Source organism: Hyperolius riggenbachi, chromosome 8 (assembly GCF_040937935.1).
Source record: "Hyperolius riggenbachi isolate aHypRig1 chromosome 8, aHypRig1.pri, whole genome shotgun sequence".
NCBI classification, from domain to species: domain Eukaryota; kingdom Metazoa; phylum Chordata; class Amphibia; order Anura; family Hyperoliidae; genus Hyperolius; species Hyperolius riggenbachi.
Window position 1 is genome coordinate 229,378,387 of NC_090653.1, and position 23,917 is coordinate 229,402,303.

The 23,917-nt window shown below is 45.9% G+C and overlaps 1 protein-coding gene across 3 annotated transcripts in view; it reads left to right on the forward strand.

Moving 5' to 3' along the window:
• Positions 1-23,917, forward strand: part of WHRN (whirlin) — a 384,594-nt gene that overhangs the window by 284,117 nt on the left and 76,560 nt on the right. For all 3 annotated transcript variants that reach the window (XM_068248275.1, XM_068248276.1, XM_068248277.1), the window contains one exon: positions 100-299. In XM_068248275.1, the coding sequence (XP_068104376.1) occupies positions 100-299 (200 nt within the window). The remainder of the gene's footprint in view (positions 1-99; positions 300-23,917) is intronic.

Genomic DNA, 23,917 nt, shown 5'->3' on the forward strand with positions numbered 1-23,917 from the left:
TTTCAGTCAGTTAACAAAATTCCACTTTTGCTCATTTTGAAAACGGAAACTTGTTAACTTTCTGATATTGGCAATTAACTTCCTCCTACTATTTGACAGGTGGGAGATCAGATCCTAGAGGTCAATGGCATCAGCTTCCTCTCCATCCCCCATGATGAGGCTGTTAGGATCCTGCGCTGCTCTCGGCATCTGATGATGACTGTGAAGGACGTGGGCCGTATCCCTTATGCCCGCACCATAGTGGATGAGACTCAGTGGCTCAACAGCTCATACACAGGGGATCCTCTCACTTCTACAGGGTGAGTCATATTTAATTCCTCAATCTTTTATTGCATGATATCAGTGAGAGGGTGATGACAATGTGGCTCTTGTATATGAAATAAAGGTAAGGGACTTTATTTTTACCACACTCAGGGGCATAGCAATAGCCATAGCTTCTGCTATGGGGCTCTGAAACAGAGGGGGTCCAGGTGGTACTTGGTGTATTCACTACTTTCTTGTGTTCCTCCACCCTCTGATATTGTCTTAGTGCCCATGGACTATATGCGGTGTAGATTGCACGAGAATGTAAATTGCCCAATCAACTCATATCCATAGGGTAGGGGCAGTTGGCGTTGCTCAAGAGTGTGTGCCTACATCTGAGGGCCCTATGAAAGTTTTACTATGGGGCCCAAAAATCTCTAGCTATGCCACTGACAACACTAGTTATCTTTGGTCAGCTATCCAGACTAGAGATGATCAGTAAGATGCAGTGGTGTAGCCACAGAGCCAGGGGCCTGTGAGGAAATTTCATTCTGGACCCCCCTACCCAAGCACTGTATTTATTATTATTCTTTATTTATAAAAAGCTAACATATTATGCAGTGCTGTACAATAGATAGGGGAGGCATTTCAGCAATAAACAATGCTACACGGGGACTTTACTTGGATAATCAATGGTACGCAAAACAGTGAAGTAACGACGAACAATGATACGTTTATTGAAATGTAGGGATAAATATAGAAGATGAATCACTGAGTCATTATGGTGGCAGAGAAGAGCACACGTAGGGAGGAGCCCTGCCAAATAGGCTTACAATCTAAGAAGTGGGGGAGAGGGACACATAGGAGAGGGGGTTGTACATCCAAGGGAGGTGGTTGGAGCTATGAAGATGGAGGGTAAGCATTGTACGCAATGGCGAACAGATGGGTCTTTAAGGCCTGCTTGAATGAATTGAAGGTGGGAGCGAGCCTGATGGCGGGAAAGAGGGTATTCCATAGAGTAGGAGCTGCTCTGAAGAAATCCTGTAGCCTCGTGAGTGAGCAAGTGATGCACGGGGAGGACATCCGTATAGTGTTAGAGAAGTGGAGATAGCAGGTTGGAGAGTATCTTTGGATACTGTATAATAATCATATGAAATACCGTAGTCCTCCAAAATCAGCTTTCCAAGGACAGTCACTGGATGAGAAAGGTATAAGCAGAAAAAAAGGAATAGTTGATTCATGATAGATTAAATTCAAAGCGTATATAGAGAGGGTAATTACCGCTACAACATGATAAAATGACGGTACTAATGCAACTGAAGGGGTGCCCTATGCGGGTCTCTCAGGTCCAGGGGGCCCTGGTCGGGTCTCAACCTTTGAATCCTCTGTTGCTATGCTACTGATGAGATATTGTTGTTGTTTTTTTCTAACTTGAATGAAAATGTAATGTAGATTGTATAAAACTTGGAACTGGGCTCAACAGTGCTGTGAACCCGGGTTCAGTAATAATAGTGCAAATAACAATGACATAATTAATAATATAGAAAAAATCTGTGCAAATCAGCAAGTAATTAATACCACACCTAATGTGTGGTATTAATTACTTGCTGATTTGCACAGATTTTTTCTATATTATTAATTATGTCATTGTTATTTGCACTATTATTACTGAACCCGGGTTCACAGCACTGTTGGGCTCTTGATTAGATGCCCACTGTGCTTTAAAATTAAATATTCTATTAGTATTTTGGTATATCTTTTGTGATGCTACTATTTCCACATTAATGAATATATTATTGTTATTGTTGCAGCAGTGATTTATCTTTGCCGTATGTTTTAATTGTTTTTATGGTACTTATCCGTTAGCCGGGCACATCCTCTAGGTGGCGACAAAACTCCACCAGAGTTACATCTTTCCCTACTATCCATGTTGGCCTGGAGGGGGAATAGTAATTAGCGCCACCTGCCGGATGCGCCCGGCTAACGGATAAGTACCGTTTTTAATATTATGTTGAATCTCATTGTGTCAATATATTTACCTTTTGAATCATGAAATAAAATATATTACTTTTGTACTTTCCCAGTGGTGCTGTTATTAAGGGCTTTCTTTACCCTCTCCTTTGTGCCATATACATTTGAGCCCTAGCACACTTGGTGGGTTATTTCCATGCTTGTGTTGCAGACGTCCCCTCCTTTTTTCTATATATCACAGTGCAGTCCATTACAACAGTTGGAAAGACCGAGTTACTAAGGGTTGCCCTAATGAACAATAATAAATGATTAAATCACAGGAAAATGTTTTTTTAACCTTGATATCATGCACGGAATAGAAATATGATTTCATAGTTGTCCTTCGCTATTCTCGGTGACGGTACACATGCTGCATTCGCGGCAGAGGCAGCATCCAATGGCTGCCTTGTTCCAAAACACTCTAGAGCACATTTCCCCAACCCTGTCCTCAAGGCCCACCAACAGTGCATGTTTTGCAGAAAACCAAAAACATTCACAGGTAGGATAATTAGTGTCTCAGGAGAGATGATTAAGACCCTGTTCACACTACACACGTTGCCGTCTGGATTTCAGCAATGCGTGCAGGAGGCAGACATGCACGACATCAAAAGTGCATAGACTGCACTGTCTGATGTTCATACTGCATGTGTTGCGGACCATTGTGGTCCACGAACGCATGCTGCACGCATTTTTTTCCCAAACTCAGGGCTGTCCCATTCACTACAGTGTATGGGAATCAGCCACGCAACGCATGCAAATGCAGATGGCGTGCGTTCGTATGCGCTGCGTATATATGCGTGGCAGCACAATGGAAATGGGGCCTTACAAGGTAATTATTGTTTGCATTATTGTCCATGAGCAAAGCTAAAGGCAGTTAAAAAAATAGCCCAGGTACAATAGTAACACTGTTTACATAATATGTGAGATGAGAGGAATATGTAATCTACCATCTTGATGGTCAGGGGCGTAGCAATAGCCATAGCAGCCATAGCAACTGCTATGGGGCCCTGAGGAGGAGGGAGCCCAGGTGGTATTTGATGTGTTTACTTTGTTTCTCCACGCTCTGACTTTGTCTAAGTGCTCATGGACTATACACAGTGTGCATTGCATGGAAATGGAAATTGCGCATTCAACTCATATCCATAGAGTAGGGTTGCCTCGATCTGTTGGCCCCATTGTCTGTAGCTATGCCACTGTTGACGGTTTTTGTATAAAGCCTTTGAATGAAATGAAGTGCAATCGAAAAGTGCCTCAAATGTGTGGTCTGATGCACCCAGCCACTCATGGACTTCACAATACACAATGATAGACGGCACAGGCAGGAGCACGGCAAACTGCTCTAAAAAAATGTAAGGCAAGCCTAACACAACGTAATTGGATTTCAAACACAGATGTGCATTGCTTCGCAAGATTGCATTTAAAATTCAAACTATATCTAAGAATTATCCAAAGTACTAAAAAAAAGCACTACATGCAAAAAAGGGTGTCTGCGTATAGAAGGTCTTATTTCCTTTTTTAAATTGGCAGCAGCTTGAAGTCATGCTGATATTTTGGCCTCCGAATGAGCATGCAGCCAACGGCCCCTGCAAGATCAGCACATCTCATCTGCATACTTGTTCACAATGACTCATTTAGATCATGTTAAAGGCAAAGGATCAGCACAGCTGCCAGACTAGTAGCAGTTTCCAAAAAGGAGTCGACAATCATTTCTTCCATAGTCTTTTCTGGTTCCTTTTAAAGTCTTACATTTTAAAAACCACTATACCTTGTATAGGGCAGTTTTTAGCCATAGGCAAACTAAACAGTTACCTAGGGAACATCCTGCAGGAAGTTCATGAAAGTTGAAGGAATAACCATGGGCGTAACAATAGACCCTGCAGGGGATGCAGCATGAGAAGTTTAATTTTTCTGTCCTGAGAGACTGACAACTAATGACACTGAGAGAAAAGCTTTGCTGCTCACTGCACAATTGTTCTAATGACTGCATCTGCTCAGCCACTGATAAGGTTTCATACAAAGTTTTGCAGACAACGATTGGTAGACACTGTGCAGCAGGGTCTTGTGTACAACACTTTTCTACCACCAACCTCTCTACCTCTCCCCAAGTCTTCTGTACTGTAGTGATCCTGGAGAAGTCTGCAGAGCCAGTTCTGCTCCATCAGAGATGGACAGAGTGAGTGTAATAAGCTGAGGCTGGGAGCACATTAGTCTGTCGGTTTTCTTTTCTATTTTCTGCTCAGTTTATCTATGCAGTCTATGTGGGAGAGGGGTAGCCGCCATCTATGCCGCTCTCTGCCACTTTGTTGGCCTGCTAGGGCCCACTTTGTGACCTCTGGGGAAGGAGAGAGAGATTTTCATCCAGCGTTCAGGTAGACGGGGCAGTGGCAGGGGGTGTGGCCAGGGAGAGAGCTACCCAATGGCAACCCCCCCCCCCCCCCCCATACATGCTATTGCTACCAAAATGGGTACATAAGTTAAGGAGAATATTGGGTACAAGGCAGAAAATTTATTTTTTAAAAAGACATTGTAGTTTTTGAGAAAACTGATTTTAAAAATGCAAAGAAAAAAATGTTTTTTAAACTGTAATTTTTCAGAGTTTAAAAACCATTTTTTCTTTGCATTTTTAAAATCGATTATCTCAAAAACTGTAAGGTCTATTTGGAAAATTATTTGTTTTCCCTTGTACCCACTATTCCCTTTAACATACAGTAGGTAACAATTTTGGTGTCGATAGCATGTCCAAAGTCGGTACAAGATTATGCGAAATTTCGCGAAAATTACGCAAATTTTCATGCGAAATTACAAATGACTGCGAAATCAATTTAGTTTGCAAATCGTAAATACGCATAGGCGTTATTGCGAAAATGTACGCAACATTTTGCAAAATTGTAATTTTGCTGATTCCGATCATCACTGGGCTGCTCCCTGTAGTTACGCCCCTGGCTGTCTGTAGTAAAGCAAGCTTTAATAACAGAAGTCAACTTGAATTGGGAATCACAGCAGCTCATGACTCAGAGGACTTCCAGATAAGACAGTCTGTTATGCTAGCCTGCTAGGTACACACAATGCGGTTTTTCGGTTTATTTTCAGTTTGATCGTTTTTCCGCTTGATTTCTCACTCGATTCTCTTTTCTTATCAATATCCATTCACTTCTATGAGAAAGCGACCAGAAAAACGATCAAAAATAATATCAGACATGACGAAAATTATCTATCGAACCATCTATCGAACACAAAATTGTATGGTGTGTTCCTAGCATTCTATAAATAGATAGTAATGTGATAAAGTCAGTAATGACACGACAGGAAATCCCCTGGCCTGCCATTAGAAAAGGCAAGCATGATAGCAGCTGGATGGCAAGTGGCCTGAAGTCACACATAAGAGGTGCTGGTGCTCTGTGCAGGCTCCCTATCAGACACAATACTGGTAAAGTGCAAGTTATGTACACTTCATAGTAACTGAAACATCTAGTAGACTGGTAGACAACCCAAAGAGCCTCTTACATGTCATAGATTGGTGCTTGGATCAATCTGTGGCCAAGTATATGGCTCCAGCTGCAGCTGCACCCACTCCATCCTGCAAATCCCTCAACCATCCTCTGTTTCTGCAGTGCTTTTCTTGTGTTTTGCTTGTGTTTTAATGCGTTTGCATTTCGCACATAAAAATGCATATTTTGTGCATTTTGTATGCGGTTTTTATATGCGTTTTATGCTAATCGCTAGGAAGTCAACTAGGAAGTGGAAATACGTTATCAAACTTGTTTTTTTTTTTAAATGCATAAAAAAGCGTACAAAACGCACTAAAACTCTATACCTCTGCGTCACCATTGACATACATTAGGTGCGTTTTAGATGCATTTTGGAAAAACATGCAGCAAGTTCAGCGTTTTTAAAAATGCACATTGCAGAACGCAAACATGCATCTTTTCATGCGTCTCATTGACTTGTATTTTGTGCGTTAACGCTAGTGTTTCCCGCAACGATAACATTTCTGCCTAGTGTGTTCCTACCCTTACTCAGGTTCTGGCTCCACTTTCTGGTCCATGTGAAGACCACCTCTGTCTTCTGCCTCTCGTCTTGTTTCCTCTGTAATCTGCCCTAAAGTCTTACCTCACGCTCCCAACAACGCGCTTGTAAGAGTAAATAAAAGACAATGCGATTACTCACACAGCTTACATATTTGATGCAGCTATTCCACAGAAATCCCCTTTAGAAAGTCTTGTGATTCGGGATCCACTCACAAAAGCTTGCAGTTGCAAGGAGCATTCCTTAGCTAAGGAGCAGCAATCACTGGACACACTGCTCCCTCACTCATCTCCTCCTGCTGCTTATACTTTACCTCTTTGTGGCCAGCACAGCAATTCTTATCATTATGAGACTTTTCTGTAGCTGCAGTGCTGACCACTGAGAGTTAATCTCTCAACAGCAGAGGGGTGGAGTCAGGTGATCTGCAGTGACAGGGAAAGACTGCCTGGTGTCCCCTTTCCTGACTACCTCAAGTGGGTGAAGGTGGAATGGTTGGAGATGTCTAAACAGCTTTCTGTGCAGTTAAAATTGACACCTCTTCAGAAAATTGAACTGCAAAAGCCAGTCAGCTTGGTTTTTAACAACCATAAGAAAAGATGCCCTCTACAGAGACCAATAAATAATTAATCTCACCAAAAGCATCCACAGTTGGGGAAAAAAATGTATCAAATCTTTATTAAGGATTATTCAAACAATAAAATTAAAAACATTTAAAATCCACCTTCTGAATCTGAGTGTAATCAGAAATCCCCCATGAGCTGAATACAATGTGAATACAATGTGGAAGATCCCTGAGGGAAACAAAACACTCTGTACTAGTGATGAAAAGTCCTTGGGGTAAACAGTCCATGCAGTAGGTGAAAAAACAATGCAAAAAATCAATCGCTATGCAAAATTGTGAAAAGTGCTAATACAGTACAAGAATCACAGATACTTGTAAGACGTGCATACGTGGGCAATATATTGTAAATCATAATCTCATACCATTGAAAGTGCATAACGCTTACCAAGTGAAATGATCCAGCAGTGTGGGGGAGAAGGAGGAGGACGCCTAGGAGACACCTGAAGTAGAGTGGGTGGCATTGCAGGAAGTGACGCAGCGGTGGAACGCAAATAAGGAAGTAAGTGCGTAATTGCTTCCCCGCTCGCTGCCGGCTGAATTTAATTTAGCAAAAATAGCTGGAGGGCGAGCACAGACGGGGGAGTCCCTGGAGGTCTGACCTCTCTCCCTACTGCTGTTCCCGCTGCTCCCCTTTCCTGGTTGCTACCACCTCTCCAGCTCGGATACCTATTGAGGGGGCGCGACATCCTCACAAATTTGCCTCGGGCGGCAAAAAGTCTAGAACCGGCCTTGGGTGCGCTATTTGTGCATAAAACTCAGTAACGTTTGTTGCCTGCACACATAGGGCTTGATTCACTAAACTGTGCTAACTCATAGCACGGCCGCGATAGTGTTTTGCGCGCGTTATAACGTTTTTTGCGTGAAAATTGTTACGAGCGTTATAACGTGTGCAAAACACTAGCACGGCCGAGCTATGAGTTAGCACGGTTTAGTGAATCAACCCCATAAAGTTTACCCCTGGTTAGTGAATAGACCGCTTTATTTCCAGTTTCTGGTTAAGGTACTATCTCAGACCTCTGTTCCCATTCTGTTTTTCAGTCTGTATGATCTTGTCCAGCCCTTATTCTGCATGGATCATTTTCCATTTTTTTTCCACTAAACACTCTGATCTTACTTTCTGATCACAACCACAAAAACATTGGCGAATGAATGCAAATCGCAGTGCCCATTTTCCACTAATGTCATTTAATGTACTTGCAGCATAGGTAGCCAGAAAATCCCTCAACAGTATAGGTAGCCAGAGAACCCCCCTCCGTGCAGTATAGGTAGCCAGAGAGCCCAACTCCCATATAGATGGCCAGAGAGCCACCCCCCTGCACCAACACAATGAGGGAAATTGCATCTTCTCCAATACAGATCAGCCACTTCCATCCATTTCTTTTTATCGGGAAATCTCATAGTTTGGTTGCAGCTTTCGCCAAATAACTTTGCACGTACTTAGAACTATTGACTGGATTGTACTCTTCCCGAGTCGAAATTCCAGATGTAATGCACTATAAGATTGTCCAGGGGCCAGAAATCTGGGGAAATGGTAAGTAAATACATAAATGAAATGGAGAGGGTAAGGGGTATAGGGATAGCACGTGAGACGATACTGAATAAAGGGAAGATAAAGGTGCGCACACAATACTCAATTTGCTAGCAGATCGACCAACAGATAGATGCCTCTCTGATCGAATCTGATCAGAAAGGGATCGTATAGCTTCATTAAGTGTAAACAGATTGTTTCGATTTCAGCATGAATCCGATCACAATCCGTGGAGTTACCACTGTTCCCTCCTCCACCCTGCATACATTAGTTGCTCCGGCAGGCGCAAGTCACCCGGTGTACGCGGTCGTCTTCTCCGCTGCAGCATCCACGCCTGCGGCTTGACATATTTTCCTGCTAAGGAAGTTTTAACAGTAGAGGGTGCAGTACTGTTGACACTTCCTGGACAGACTGGTATTTTACTCAAAAGAGGCGTCCACGGAGAGGTAAAAACGGATAGAGTGGGTACACAAGCCGGCCGGAGCAAGTAAAGTATTGATGCTAGCGCCGGTCATCAGGCATTCGAAGGCTGCTATCAACACACTCCCCACCCCCCTACAAACAAGGTAAATGTGCGGAATGGACGCATCAAGGTGACTCATCCACATCAATGAATTTCACTATAAACACTATTGTGCAGTCAGAGTCTGCACAACAATTTCACAGCCGATTCTAGCATAGTAATCACATGTAATCCCAAGGTTAGACGCTACCCTGTACTGCCCATGTAACAGTGCCGATGTGAATCAGCCTCAAGTGGGCCTCACAATGACTGCACAGTACACTGTGGCCCACGTGCCTCTGATTGACATCGGCGATTGCGCAGACGCAGTACAGCCCTACCTGCAAGTCAGCTGCATAACATACCTGGTGAAGGCGAGGAACCAGCGTACAAGGGATGATTGCACAGCTGTGGAAAGGGACATGCTGGAATAGTGACCCTGGAGGAATCCACAGGTAAGTAACATTTATTGTATATCTGCCTTGATAAATAATTTCCATTTACAGGATGCATGCCAGGGGAGGACTGGGACCTTTTGGCCTGGGGGGAAAACACAACCCAGAGGCCCGAGGGGGGGAGTTGGGGGGGCTAGGACAGCGAGGCGAATGACAAAATGGGCATGACCATGGCATGATGTGGGCGGGGCCAACTGCATGACACTATCATGTCAGTATGGACCAAAAATCTCTGAGGAATGCCATAAAATATGCAGGCAGTTCTGATGGCAAAAAAAAATGTTCCGTACTAGCAAGACATGCCTAATAAAGAAGCTAGTGAAATACAGGTAGACCCCGGTTAATGAAGGAGATAGGGAATGTAGGTTCGTTCTTAAACTGAATCCTTTCTTAAGTTAGAACACTATCATTTCTGTGCCTCTTCTGTCCCCCTCTAAGTCACCTATTACCCCTGTGCCTTTTTTGTCCCCCTCTGTTACCTATGTGTCTCTTTTGTGCCCCTCTGTCTCACCTCATATCCCTGTGTCACCTGTTCCCCTTCTGCCTGTTGTCCCGCTGTGTCACCTGTTCCCCTGTATCTCTTTTGTCCCCGTGTCACTTTTGTTCCCCCCTGTGTTTACAATAATTATGTATAAATGATTTAGTCAGTGTTTGCCCATTGTAAAACCTTACTCTCCCTGATTTACATTCTGACATTTATCACATGGTGACATTTTTACTGCTGGTAGGTGATGTCAGTGGAAGTAGCTGCTGCTTACTTTTTTGGCAGTTGCAAACAGCTATTTCCCACAATGCAACAAGGTTCACAGACAGGAAACTGCCAGGACTATGGTCCTCACAGTTACCTGTGGGAGGGGTTTCACCACAATATCAGTTATACAGCGCCCCCTGATGATCCGTTTGTGAAAAGGAAAAGATTTATCATGGGAAAGGGGGTATCAGCTACTGATTGGGATGAAGTGCACTTCTTGGTTACGGTTTCTCTTTAAGTCTACTTTTCCACCTAATCAGTTGTTCTCAGTTATAACTGAAAGAAAACTGATTTTCAAAGCAATGCCCATGTTTTCCTATGGCACAGTTCCCACTTAACGAATTTTAGCTGAAACCTTTGTCACAATGCACTGCTGTGGAAAAACCGTGTACCAAAGCGTACTAATGCATACCAACGCATTAAGTGTAAAAGGACCCTAAGGGGTACAGTGGAGCACAGGGGCAGATCAGCCCAAGGCCCCTGCAGAGGGTGAGAGACCCCGGACCAGGCATGGCCACTTGCCTCCCTGATCGTGCTCCCATAGTTAGGAATGTTCGCCATGTGTGCAGTAGCAATTTTTACAAACTTTGCAAGTGCAGAATGCTCCAGGCTGCGGGAGCGCAATTCAGGAGGCACATGCAATTTTCAGATGGAACAGTTACTGAATGGATATAAGAGAAGGACCAGAAGGACTACAAGAAGCCCTAGGTAAGTTACACTGACCTATATTACAAACAGATACAGCGCTCACCACCCTATGCAATTGCCCGGCTTGCAGCTCACTGCCAAGAAGTGAAACAAAAGTCCCCCTCACAACAGTAATGTCCAATCACAGTAGCGCGTTCTGAGTTATCTTCCAATGTGTTGCCTGTTCACAGACCTAGGCCAGAGGGAAAAATATATACATAGCGTGTAATCCTTTAACACTAGTACACCCTGTGTCATCACACACACTGTGCAAAGGAGGTACTATCACCACATGCAGGTTTGGGGGTCACACTCCCCCCCACGTTTCTCTGCTCACCAAAAGTATGCTTTGAATCAGTCACATCAGTAATCAGCAGCAACTATGTCTATAAAACATAAGAACATCCGCCTCTCATGGCATAAAATCTTCTTTAATAAAAGTAAAAACACGCACATGTATATGCGTACCAGATAAAAGTGTAAAAACAGCTCATCTCACAGAAACATAGGCCGCCCTCCAGGCTTCCCCGCCGTGGCGCTGACTGTGTCCGTCCATTATGTTGTTGAAAGAGCGTGCGTATCCAGATGCTCCGCCCTACGCGTTTTGTCACTCTTAGGGGCGTGACTCATCAGGGGCTCTGGACACGCAGCACGCTAGACTGTTTAAAAGTGCGTATGCCCGCCCATGCCGCCTCCCACCGCAGTATGAACCCGACTAGGGTGTTCGTCGATTGGTCCAGTCCGCGGTGGGGGCGGAAACCTGGCTGGCAGTTAACTCCATTACATAACCATACGGACGATCATATCCCAATATGTTTATACACATAAATACATATTTCCACATACCCCCTAGACACTGCCCACATCTTTAGTTCCCTACTTCATCTCCCCACTACTATCATTTCATGCCTCGCTCCACATATAGTTCATACTCCCCTCCGCTCCCGCATCCCTTACAGCAGAATATGTGTAGAGCCCATATCACATCTCCCGATCCCTTCCGCCCATCCCCCTCCTTCCATCCATCTTCCCAAAGCTGATAAAGAGAGCAACCGGAGAGGACAGCGAGGGAGCACTTCATGGGGCTGGCCCAGGTAAGTATAAATACACCAGTACACAACACAGGTACACTTTAAGGTTTCCTTTAAAGAACTTCCGACGCAAAGTAAAAAATACTATTTTTTACTCACCTGGGGCTTCTTCCAGCCCTGAGCAGCCGTCTCAGTCCCTCCCCACAGCCCTGGTCTTTTGCGTTGTCCCTGCCGGCCTTCCACTGGCGGGGTCGGCTCTTCTGCTCTTTTGCGTCAACATCATCTGGCATATCCTGAACTTGTACACAACTAATGTGCAAGCGCAGCATCATCTGGCATATACTGTACTTGTACACAACTAATGTGCGAGCGCAGCATCATCTGGCATATACTGTACTTGTACACAACTAATGTGCGAGCGCAGCATCATCTGGCATATACTGTACTTGTACACAACTAATGTGCGAGCGCAGCATCATCTGGCATATACTGTACTTGTACACAACTAATGTGCGAGCGCAGCATCATCTGGCATATACTGTACTTGTACACAACTAATGTGCGAGCGCAGCATCATCTGGCATATACTGTACTTGTACACAACTAATGTGCGAGCGCAGCATCATCTGGCATATACTGTACTTGTACACAATAATGTGCAAGCGCAGTATGCGCCGGGTGACGTGGATGCACAGGCAGGTGCAGAAGAACTGACCCCGCCAGTGGAAGGCCAGCAGGGAAAACACAAAGGACCAGGGCTGTGGCGAGGGACTGAGACGGCTGCTCAGGGCTGGAAGAAGCCCCAGGTGAGTATAAAAATAGGATTATATATTTTGCCTTGGAAGTCCTTTAAGTAAAGTGCTTAGTGCAATACATCAGTGTGCAGCCAAAGTACAACAATACATAAATATGCATGATAAAAAGTACCAGTGCTGCAAAAAGCTAAATCAGCTAACACCAGCAGGCAGCAGTGAAAGGGTTACAGGAGACAGGGAGATGCAGGGCTAGTGTGATCAGAGCTGACCTTTGCAAAGCACAATAAACAAATTGGGAGGAGGTGTCTGCTTACAAAAGACAGTATCTGTCTGGTCTGTATGTACCTGATGTTTGCCTGATCAGTGTCCCAGCTTCAAGCAGGAGGCTGGGAATGAGGGAGAAAGTTTTCATCTTTCCTGTCACAAGGCAAGACTGGAATCCTCCAGCAGCCTCGGCCACTTCAAATGACGCGCTTGAGCTGCTCTCTCCTCACTGGCTGTTTGTCGCTGCTGGCAGGGGGCAGGACCTCTGTTGCCTAGCAGCATCTCTAGCCGGAACAAGGTCTCGCAGCTTGAAGTGCTGCTGCTGCTGTAGGACAAACTCACCACAGGGGCGGTTGCCAACACTGCGTTCGGGGGAGGGAGCCGCTTCTGTAACATAAGCATCGGCCCTGACACAAAGTACAGGAGGCGGCCCGGGGGGCAATCGCCCCCCCTCCTCCCGGGCCAGTCCGCCCCTGATGCATGCTGACGGCAGACATGCAATTGGAATAATTAGAGGTGGAAAAGGATACAAAATTTTACTGTCACATTTTTGTGTGTGTGGGGAGGAGGCGGGGGAGGGGCCTTAATACATTAGTCAGGGGTCTCAAACTCGCGGCCCGCGGGCCATTTGCGGCCCTCGATACAATATTTTGTGGCCCTCGCTGGCAAAAGCTTCCTTATAGTTCGCTTCAGTGCTCCCAAGTAATCCGCCGCTTCCCCGCCGCTAAACGAGGGCTGCAGAACCCCCAAATCGCCCGGGGGTCAATCTGCCAGCATTTCCTGGAAGGGGCAGAGCTTTCAGCTTCAGCTCTGCCCCTCCTGACGTCAATCGCCACACGGATCGCCGCCTCTCCCCGCCCTTCTCTGTGAAGGAAGAGTGAGAGGGGCGGGCAGAGGCCGCGATTGTGAAATTCCTTATGCGGCCCAGCCTCATCCTGACTTTGCCTCCTGCGGCCCCCCAGGATAAAGAAGGATACATTTCATGAACACACGATGAGAGGGTATAAAAGAAACTTGGCCAAAGGATGATATAGTACTACACAAACAGGATGAAGTAGGTGAGTAGTAAGGTAGCATACACAAGGAAGGCTGCAAGGAAGGAAGAACTATTATTTATTGTTATTTACCTTATAGTCACCAAAAGTCTTTCACATGGAGGAACTGCTCGCCGGTAATGGGTATCCTCATATTGAAGCTCAGGAGAAAGCTCTTGCAAAAGTTCATCAAAACTACAAACATAAAGAAAAATGCTTTATTTGTGTTACATACAATTGCAGTCGACATACAGAAAGAAATAGGAATGATAAGAATCTTACCTAACAATAGACATGCGGGTATAACTAATGAATTTCTCTGGATGCTTTCGCAAATCATTGTACAACGTCCAAAATTGGCCCTTCTCTCTCCGCTCCATCAATAAAGGGTGTACCCAGTACCTCCTGTGCTTTGTTTGCTTCCTGGTCACAATTGCAATGATAATAATCAAAGCTAAACCTGCTAAAAAATACATTTTCCTCGCTCAGCACACACAAACAAACTCCTTTCACCTTGAAAACACCTTCACAACCCACATCCAGGAAATGACATCACCAAATACAATGCAAAAAAAACAACTTTACAAACTACTTCCCCTTTAAGCAAAAACGCTTGATTTTCTCTGGGAAAAAAAGCATACAAACGCATCACTAACGCATACAAACACATGCGTTTTTATACACGCCTTTTGTGCTCTTTTCATGCGTTCCCTAAACGCTGATTATGTGAACAAGCCCTTAGGTAGCTAGAGAGCTTCTCCGCAGTATAGGTAGCCAGAGAACGTCTCCCCTCAGTATACAAAGCCAGAGAGACCCCCCACTGTATAGGTTGACGGAAAGCCCCTCAGCAGTGTAGGTAGCCAGAGAGCCCCCCTTATTGTAGGTAGACTCGCCTCTAGGCATGGCTGATCATCACCATTTTCCATTCGCAAACATTACTGTAAAAAATTTGCGAGCTGGAAGTTTGCAGCGAGCCACGTTGACTTGCATAGCAGGCAAACATCAAAAACATTCGGGACATCTCTGCAGAAACAATGTCTTAAAAAAAGTGTACAAAGTGTCCAAAATCCCAGACGTGGGTTTTTTTTTCGTGCAAAAATACCAAAAATCGCATATGGTTTCTAGATTTTTCAAAATAAAGGTCTTCAACTTTAATGACACATTACTTGCAGGCACTGTAGCGTAGACCTGGAAAAAGGTGACGATTGACCACAGCAGAGGAGGATGAGGAGAGTGCGGCCGGGAACATTGGAACTCTAAAGCCTAATAAAGCATTTGTGTCCTCTTTTCAGCACATCAATGTAACAGTTGCTGAAAAGCAGACAGAAGCAGACACATACATTAGTGGGCTCAGGCTCTAAGTAAGAAGGAAGGATCAGCTGAACGCAAGCCAAGTCACTTCACTTGCCTAATATCAATTTGTAGATTTTCACAGGCACCATCATACCTCCCAACTTTTCAAGATAAGAAAGAGGGACACTTAAGACATGCCCCTGCCAGGCCTCTAACCACACCCCCACCACACCCCTAGTCATGAATTTCACAAAGGATTCAGACTCAAAAGATGAAGTTTTATCATTCAAACTGCACTGAATTTTTTCTGTGATCGTTAGTTTTTCTTCATTTTAACATTTGAAAACAATAAATATATCAATCTAATTGAGGGGAGTAAAGCTTAGAGTCAGTTGAACACATTATTTATTAGAAAAATAAATAAATGTCTTCTCTGTGTACATCTATATACACGTCTGTGCCGGTAAGACTGAAGGTGGCCACACACCATACAATTTTTTAAATATCTGTACAATTCAAGAATTGCAATCAAATTTTCTGACTGATTGTAACATTTTAAAAATCTGACCAATGTACCACACACATGTTAAATTTTTCCCCAATTATGATAAAAATGATTGGATACTCTAACAAAATTGCTAGGGTGTGTATATTAATAAATTGGCAATCTAACACACACCATACAACCTTCAGAAAGATTGAAGAAAAATATCTGGCATTCCGGATCGATAAAAATCGAAGAAAACGGGAAATCCAATCGGAGTTTTCAGTCGAATGAAAAAAAGCTTTCAAATTTTTCGGGAGATCCGATCGTTTTTATCGAATTACCGTAAAATCGGATCATTTTATTGTATCGTGTGTGGCCACCTTTAGTCAGGCAGCCCCAAAGTTTGCAATATAATTACTGTAAGTTTATTACCATTTAATGCAGTAATACAATTTACAAAAAGACTGAATCTGATTTATGCTAATGATGGAGTCGTACTATTCATGTGAATTTTCATACAGTTATACTGTATGGATCGCTGTAAACTCAATAATTCATTCAATAAAGTTATTTTTGTTGATAGAAAAACTCCTCAGCTTTCTTAGTGCCCATCTTCTACAAGTCAAGCCTAGCTGATGAAACATCCCTCCACTCCTGAGGAATTAGTGACACCTCACCAGTTCACAAGCAGCAAATTTCATTTTGCCAATGAAATGAATTTTGGCAGAAAACTAGCTCATCACCAGTGGTGGGTTCTCACTGTATAAAGCGTACATTGTGTCCCATGTGATGGACCAAGCCTTACATCTGATAGGCACCAGAGAATACTGATCATCCACCATATAATGATACGCAACACAACAGGCAGGACTTTGATTCCCCCGGCAGTCACGGTAAGATTGCCCTTCAAATCATCACTGTTGTTCTATCAGTGGCTCACTCTACATAATGATGAGATTCCCCCATCGCCCGCTAGTATCCCACATGAGACACGTTACATCAACACACAGCAATAGATATCTTCTTCGCTGTGCTAATCTTACTGAGCAGGGCACATTGAGTGAAAGACTTGTCGAGAGATCTTTTTGATAACCCAGAACTGAACAGCTTGTCCTGGGGAATTTAGTCTTCCATCTGAAATAACAAGTAAAATCTAATGTCACTCGGAGAGCTATTACCAATGCAGCGCTAAATGAATTGCAAACAAGACCATTTATTATGTTGCGAGATGCCGAACCCCGCAGGAAAGGCAGGAAAGCCTTCTTCTCTCGGAACACCAAGGCAGCCATCATAGTTAAGTAGTTTTAATGGCTTCTTGTTTTGCAGTTAGTTATACGGTTATGTGAAAAGGATGCTTTGCTGGAGGAAACATCAAATCATGCTGTCTGAGTATGAGATTCCGTATCTGTTTACCTATTAAAGTTTATGCGTTCCTTTTATCTTTATTGTAGTGAAACAGTAGCTGGAATGTGTACTTATTGCTAAAAGAAACAGACATTTTATTGTGTGAATGGGAAATGGCTGCGCTGCTATTTTAAATTACTTTTAAATTTGCACGCAATAATCATATGGGCCTCGTCTGCCGAGGTATTGGGAAGGAGGCGTGTATCGGACATGTAGTTATAAAGTGGTGATAGAAGGCATCTGTCCTTTTTTGTCATCAATATTTCCGCACCACTGAACTGTGTGCAGGAAATCAAGGTGAGATACGCACGGAAGCGCTGTAGGCAGAACTCACCTCCGTCCCTGGTTCCAATCGCCGCTGATCTCCTCTCTGCATAGAAGCTGATACACACACTGCTTCCGGCAGTGTGTGTATCAGCATCTATACAGAGCGGGAGGAGATCAGCGGCGATTAGAACCAGGGACGGAGGTGAGTTCTGCCTACAGCGCTTTCGTGCGCACTCACTCTGCATCTGAGGGGGGGGGGGGGCCCCGGGGAGAGGAAGGGAGGGAGAGGTCGGGCTGCCCTCCCCGTGGCTGCGGCTCCCCCCTCCATTGGGGGGGGGGCACCTACCTACCCTATCCTGGGGGGCAGCTACCTACCTAATCTGTCCTGGGGGGCAGCTACCTACCTAATCTATCCTGGGGGGGCAACTACCTACCTAACCTATCCTGGGGGGGGGGGCAGCTACCTACCTAACCTATCCTGGGGGGGCAGCTACCTACCTAACCTATCCTGGGGGGGGGGGGAGCTACCTACCTAACCTATCCTGGGGGGGCAGCTACCTAATTAACCTATCCTGGGGGGGGGCAGCTACCTATCCTGGGGGGCAGCTACCTACTCTAACCTATCCTGGGGGGCAGCTACCTACCTAATCTATCCTGGGGGGGGCAACTACCTACCTAACCTATCCTGGGGGGGGGGCAGCTACCTACCTATCCTGGGGGGGCAGCTACCTACCTAACCTATCCTGGGGGGGTCAGCTACCTAATCTAACCTATCCTGGGGGGCAGCTACCTAACCTATCCTGGGGGGCAGCTTTCTAACCTATCCTGGAGGGCAGCAACCTAACCTATCCTGGGGGGCAGCTACCTAACCTATCCTGGGGGGCAGCTACCTAACCTATCCTGGGGGGCAGCTACCTAACCTATCCTGGGGGGCAGCTACCTAATTTACCCTGGGGGGCAGCTACCTAATCTATCCTGGGGGGCAGCTACCTAATCTATCCTGGGGGGCAGCTACCTAACCTATCCTGGGGGGCAGCTACCTACTCTAACCTATCCTGGGGGGCAGCTACCTACTCTAACCTATCCTGGGGGGCAGCTACCTACTCTAACCTATCCTGGGGGGAAGCTACCTAATCTATCCTGGGGGGCAGCTACCTAATTTAACCTATACTGGGGGGCACCTACCTAATCTAACCTATAATGGGGGGCACCTACCTAATCTAACCTATACTGGGGGGCAACTACCTAATGTAACCTATACTGGGGGGCACCTACCTAATCTAACCTTATACTGGTTGGCAACTACCTAAACTATACTGGGGGGCACCTACCTAATCTATCCTGAGGGCAGCTACCTAATCTATCCTGTGGGAAGCTACCTAATCTATCCTGGGGGGCAGCTACCTAATCTAACCTATACTGGGAGGCACCTACCTAATCTAACCTGTAATGGGGGGCACCTACCTAATCTAACCTGTAATGGGGGGCACCTACCTAATCTAACCTGTAATGGGGGGCACCTACCTAATCTAACCTATACTGGGGGGCACCTACCTAATCTAACCTATACTGGGGGGCAGCTACCTAATCTAACCTATACTGGGGGGCACCTGCCTCATCTAACCTTATACTGGGGGGCACCTACCTCATCTAACCTATACTGGGGGGCAGCTACCTAATCTAACCTATACTGGGGGGCACCTACCTATCTAACCTATACTGGGGGCACTTACTTATCTAACCTGTATTGGGGGCACCTAGCTAGCCTATACAGGTGGCAACTATACTGGCTACCTATATTGGAGGCACCTACCTCACTAACCTATACTGGGGGCACCTACCTATCTAACCTATGCTGGGGGCAACTATTCTGGCTACCTATATTAGAGGCACCCACCTAGCTAACCTGTACTGGGGGCACCTATCTATCTAACTTATACCGGCGGCGCCTGCCTATCTCATCTATACTGGGCGCAACTATACTGGCTACCTATGCTGGAGGCACCTACCTGGCTAATCTATACCGGGGGCAACTATACTGGCTTACCTATGCCTGGCTACCTATACTGGGGGGACCTATAGCTGGCTATAGGGATTCGGATATGTGTGTGCGTCGGGTGTTGCCAGGGGAGGGGAGGCTGTTGTTGCCGGGGGGCCCACATCCAGATTCCACATCGGGGACCAGAGGTTTGTAGCTACGCCACTGGGCACTAAGGGGGGATTGTAAAATGGGTGGAAAAGTTGAACGGTGATGCCCCTAGTGATTACAATATACACACAAAGTGGCGCTGGAATGGATGCTAATGCTGCCAAGGCGGGCTGGCTCCAAAGCCCAAACGTTTCAAGAAACAAAAGTCAGATGCCTCAGTGCAAAAGAAGGACACTTCAGGTGCAGATCGGGAAAAAGTGAGCAACAGTACCTGTTCCTGTAGTGGTCCCACCTTAGATGAAAGTGCTCACACCGCACACACACTGTAGTTGTCTTGATGTAATCCCGACATCCATGCGAGAGCCTGCAGCTATGTGAGCAAGCATCAAACGGGACCCAAGTGGACGGTCCCTGGTCAGGTGATCGGCAATACTTACGGCTTCCACTTCCTGTACGTTCCACACCGCTCTCCTCTGCTCGATCACAGTGAGCAACTAAGCTCGCCCGTTGGCTGTAGGAGAGATGGAAAAAACAATAGTGCACACTGTGGGAAAGAATTGGCCACACGCGGGAGGTCCACTTACTGAACAATTCTTATTTGATAGCATATAATAAAAACATAGCCTCCACTTCCCTACTCGAGTTTCGGCTCTTGCCTTCGTCAGGGGGAAGGCAAGAGTGGTTAGACCTTTTTTAAATACAGTAGAGTCCCAGAAGTCTCAACCAACCAAAATAAATTGCTGGCAGTACTCAAAGTGGTGAAGGACAAATTTTTAGGCTGTTTCTGAGCTCTGATGTGCTTAAAGAGACTCTGAAGCGAGAATAAATCTTGCTTCAGAGCTCATAGTTAGCAGGGGCATGTGTGCCCCTGCTAAAACGCCGCTATCCCGCGGCTGAACGGGGGTCCCTTCACCCCCAAACCCCCCCCCCTGCAAAATGGAGGCAGGGCTAATGGCTGCAGCCCTGCCTCTTAGCGCATCTATCAGACGCGCATCGCCGCCTCTCCCCCGCCCCTCTCAGTGAAGGAAGACTGAGAGGGGCGGGGGAGAGGCGGAGGTACGCGTCTGATAGACGCGCGGGTGGCAGGGCTGCGGCGGTTAGCCCTGCCCCAATGTGGAAGCGCTCCCCAGCTGTACGGAGGGGATTTGGAGGATCAGGGACCCCCGTTAAGCCGCGGGATAGCTGCGTTTTAGCAGGGGCACACATGCCCCTTCTATCTATGAGGTCTGAAGCGAGATTTATTCTCGTTTCAGACTCTCTTTAAATACTGGGCTCCATGGCTCCCCCAAGGTTAATATAGGTTCAATTATTGTATTTTAACCATGGGTATAGCAATAAGGGGTGCAGAGGTTGTGACCGCATCGGGGCCCTTGGGCCAGAGGGGCCCTCCCTCAACTGCAGAATTAGCTTTCTATTGGTCCTGTGCTCATAATAATCATTTCTATAGATACTTTGAATAGTGGTAATCATTAACAAACTGCTACCCATTCCCTTTTTGCACCTCTGACACTGTAGTTGCCATTGGCAGGTTTTGGTGCGCCATATCAATTGTTATGTATAGGGTGCTTGGGGGGGCCCCAATGTAAAACTTGTATCAGGGCCCACAGCTCCTTAGCTACGCCACTGACTTTAACATTTAATACAGGGTTCATGGTATGTTTATAAAAGGTTCATGGTATGTATATAGAGTGTAGTATAGAACTGTATTAGCTAGGCCTATTTTTACCGTTGAGTCTCAAGCAACCAGAAAGCACACTTATCTGGCATCAGCCGATCCCGGTGCCGGATAACCAAGACTCTACTGTATAGGCTGTTGCAGGGTGCCAAACATTCATATCAAGAACTGTAATGATCTGCTCAGCTGTCTGCACAGGCAGACAGCTGTTTGTCCATTCTTTAGCTCTGAGGGCTGCAGGTCTCTGGAAAAGAGACCTGTCTTCGCTTTGCAAGTTTCAGACTTGCTCTGCTGGTGAGGAATTTGCATACACTTGTCATGCAAGTTGCTTCCTTTGATGGCTTGCAGTATAAATACCATTTTCTCCCAGAATCCCTTGCTGGTCATGATGGTTTGTTCCTGCTAACTCTACTGGAGTATCAGCCTTGCTTGTTTGCTAAAGATTATCTTAGAGTAATTCCTTGGGACTGCACTAGGCATCCCTTCTAGTGCAGTCAGGTTGTATTATCTGTTTTGCCCTGTACTGTCTCTCTGTTGCGATTGTCTTGTCGCCAGCGGCGGTCGACAGGAAATCGTTCTGTCTGTCTGGGAGTGTAGGCCAGAGCTGCGGTTGCTACTGGCTGCTCCATCTGTCTGGATCGCATTTTCCCTAGTGGTAGTGGCAGTGCCTCCTTCTGTATTCTGCCTTAGGGGTGCTAGCCAGAGCAGCGGTTGCTACTGGTGGCCCCATCTGTCTGTCTGGATCGCATCCGCTCTAGCGGTAGCAGCGGAGGTTCCTTCTGTGCTCTGTCTGGGAGTGTAGGCCAGAGCTGCGGTTGCTGCTGGCTACTCCTTCTCTTTGTCTTGTCTGGTACGAACGCTTGCTGTAGGCTCGGTGAGGTAACCGTTTAGCAAGCGTTCGCGTCCTCTATTTCGTGTTTGTGTTCATTGGTTAGTTAGGGTGGCACGCTTATCACTGGGGGCCTAACACGCGGTGATCGTAACTTAAACGCGTTCGCTGTTGCGAATGAGTGCGGTGTTCGCGTTTAGTTAGCGTTTGTTATTTTCCTTGATGTTCTGATTGTTGTTGCTTGCTGTGCCTTTCTTGCTACTCTCGTGTTCTGTCTTGCTCGGTCTTGTGTCACTGTTGGCAATCGCCAGTCTTGCGATTGCATTCATACTTTGTTTCTGCTGATGTGTGTTCACCGTCGCTGGGTGGCGACTAGATTCTATCTATCTCTGTGCTCTCTCTCTTTAAGGGCTATCCAGCCCTACATTGCTTCAACTCGTACAATTCCCATCTGGCATCTGTGGCCGTGCAGAGGCTGTGCTCGTCTGCACTCCACAGCTCCATCTGCCGGTGGGAATTGCCCTCTACAGGTGCATTGCACCCAAGCTGGGTTCTATCAAATTACACGTTTGTGGAGGATTTCCGCAGTGTCAGCGCGCATCTTGTGCGCTGACCACGGAAATAGTTCCCTTATCGTTACAAGAACACTGTTGTTTTTTGAATTGTCATACACAGCTGCTGGTTACATGATGGAAAAAAATAAGATGTAGCTGATGTCATTTTGCACTGAGCATATCATGGGGTGTGCTTTAATACTTATGCACTCACAGCATTTTTTAGCAAATTCTACAGGCTCCTAATTCAGCCAAAGAATAGTGACTTAAATAGCACAAATAATACTATTATGTCCCTCCAAAAGAGTATGCAAGCGTCCATTCTAACCGCACAATCTTTTGATCAATGAAGCCAGGACCGCACCACAGTGCCAAAAACAGGCCTATGCGGCAATCCCCATCTGGCAGCAGGCCAAGCAGGAAATGACGCTCACTTCCTTTTGGTAAATCGACGACGTGCACAGAAGCGTATTGCTAAAATACGTTTCCACGCATGTGCGATGTGTAAAACTGTGGCAGCCCGTTTACAAACACTTACAAGACTTCCGGTCCGCTGCACGTCGCTGCAGGAGCTGCACAGTAACTTAGGTATGCACTTGCGTTAGATAGGGTACTTCAGGCACGCCATAGGCAATGTGAACTCCCCCACAGACTTTCATGCTGCTTGGCAGCCTGAAATGAATATTTTTCTAGCTGTAATCAATGCACCTTATAACAACACAAAGGAAAATATAAAATCATCAGTTCATGATGAGTAAAAGTACAACCCCTTACAGCCTCGAGTCTATTGGGACCCTGCTTTATCAATGTTGCGCTTCTAAACTGGGTACTATTTACCGACTCTTTTTTTACAGAACTAGTCAATTTGGATGCTGACTGTTGGCCATCTGAACTCATTGTCATTCCATAGGTTTTTACCTAATCCACAAAATTAAATTGAGCTGTTCCTCCCTCAACCACTGCGTTGTCAGTTGTTCTATGTGCATGTTGAACGGGAACCTTCTTCCCGTTGACAACTTTCTAGCAGAGGGAAAAAGATTTTCCTCAAGAATGTCGTAACATTCAGCCCTATTCATTTGTCTACCACCTTGATAAGTGCCTGAGCCCCTGCTGCAGAAAACCACCTCCACAACAGGAGGGCTTTGGGAGCCCTGTCCTCCTCCCACCCACCTAGTAGAGTATGTGTCTATATTTACCCGATCTCACCTCGTGCCTCCTCGTCCTCCCGGCAGCCTGAGCCACATACTCTGAGCTGCATACACGGCTCCCGGTCATGTGACATTGGCGGCCTTGTATGCAGAGCGAGTGCCTCAGGCTGCAGGGAGGAAAAAGAGTAGGAGGCGGGATCAGG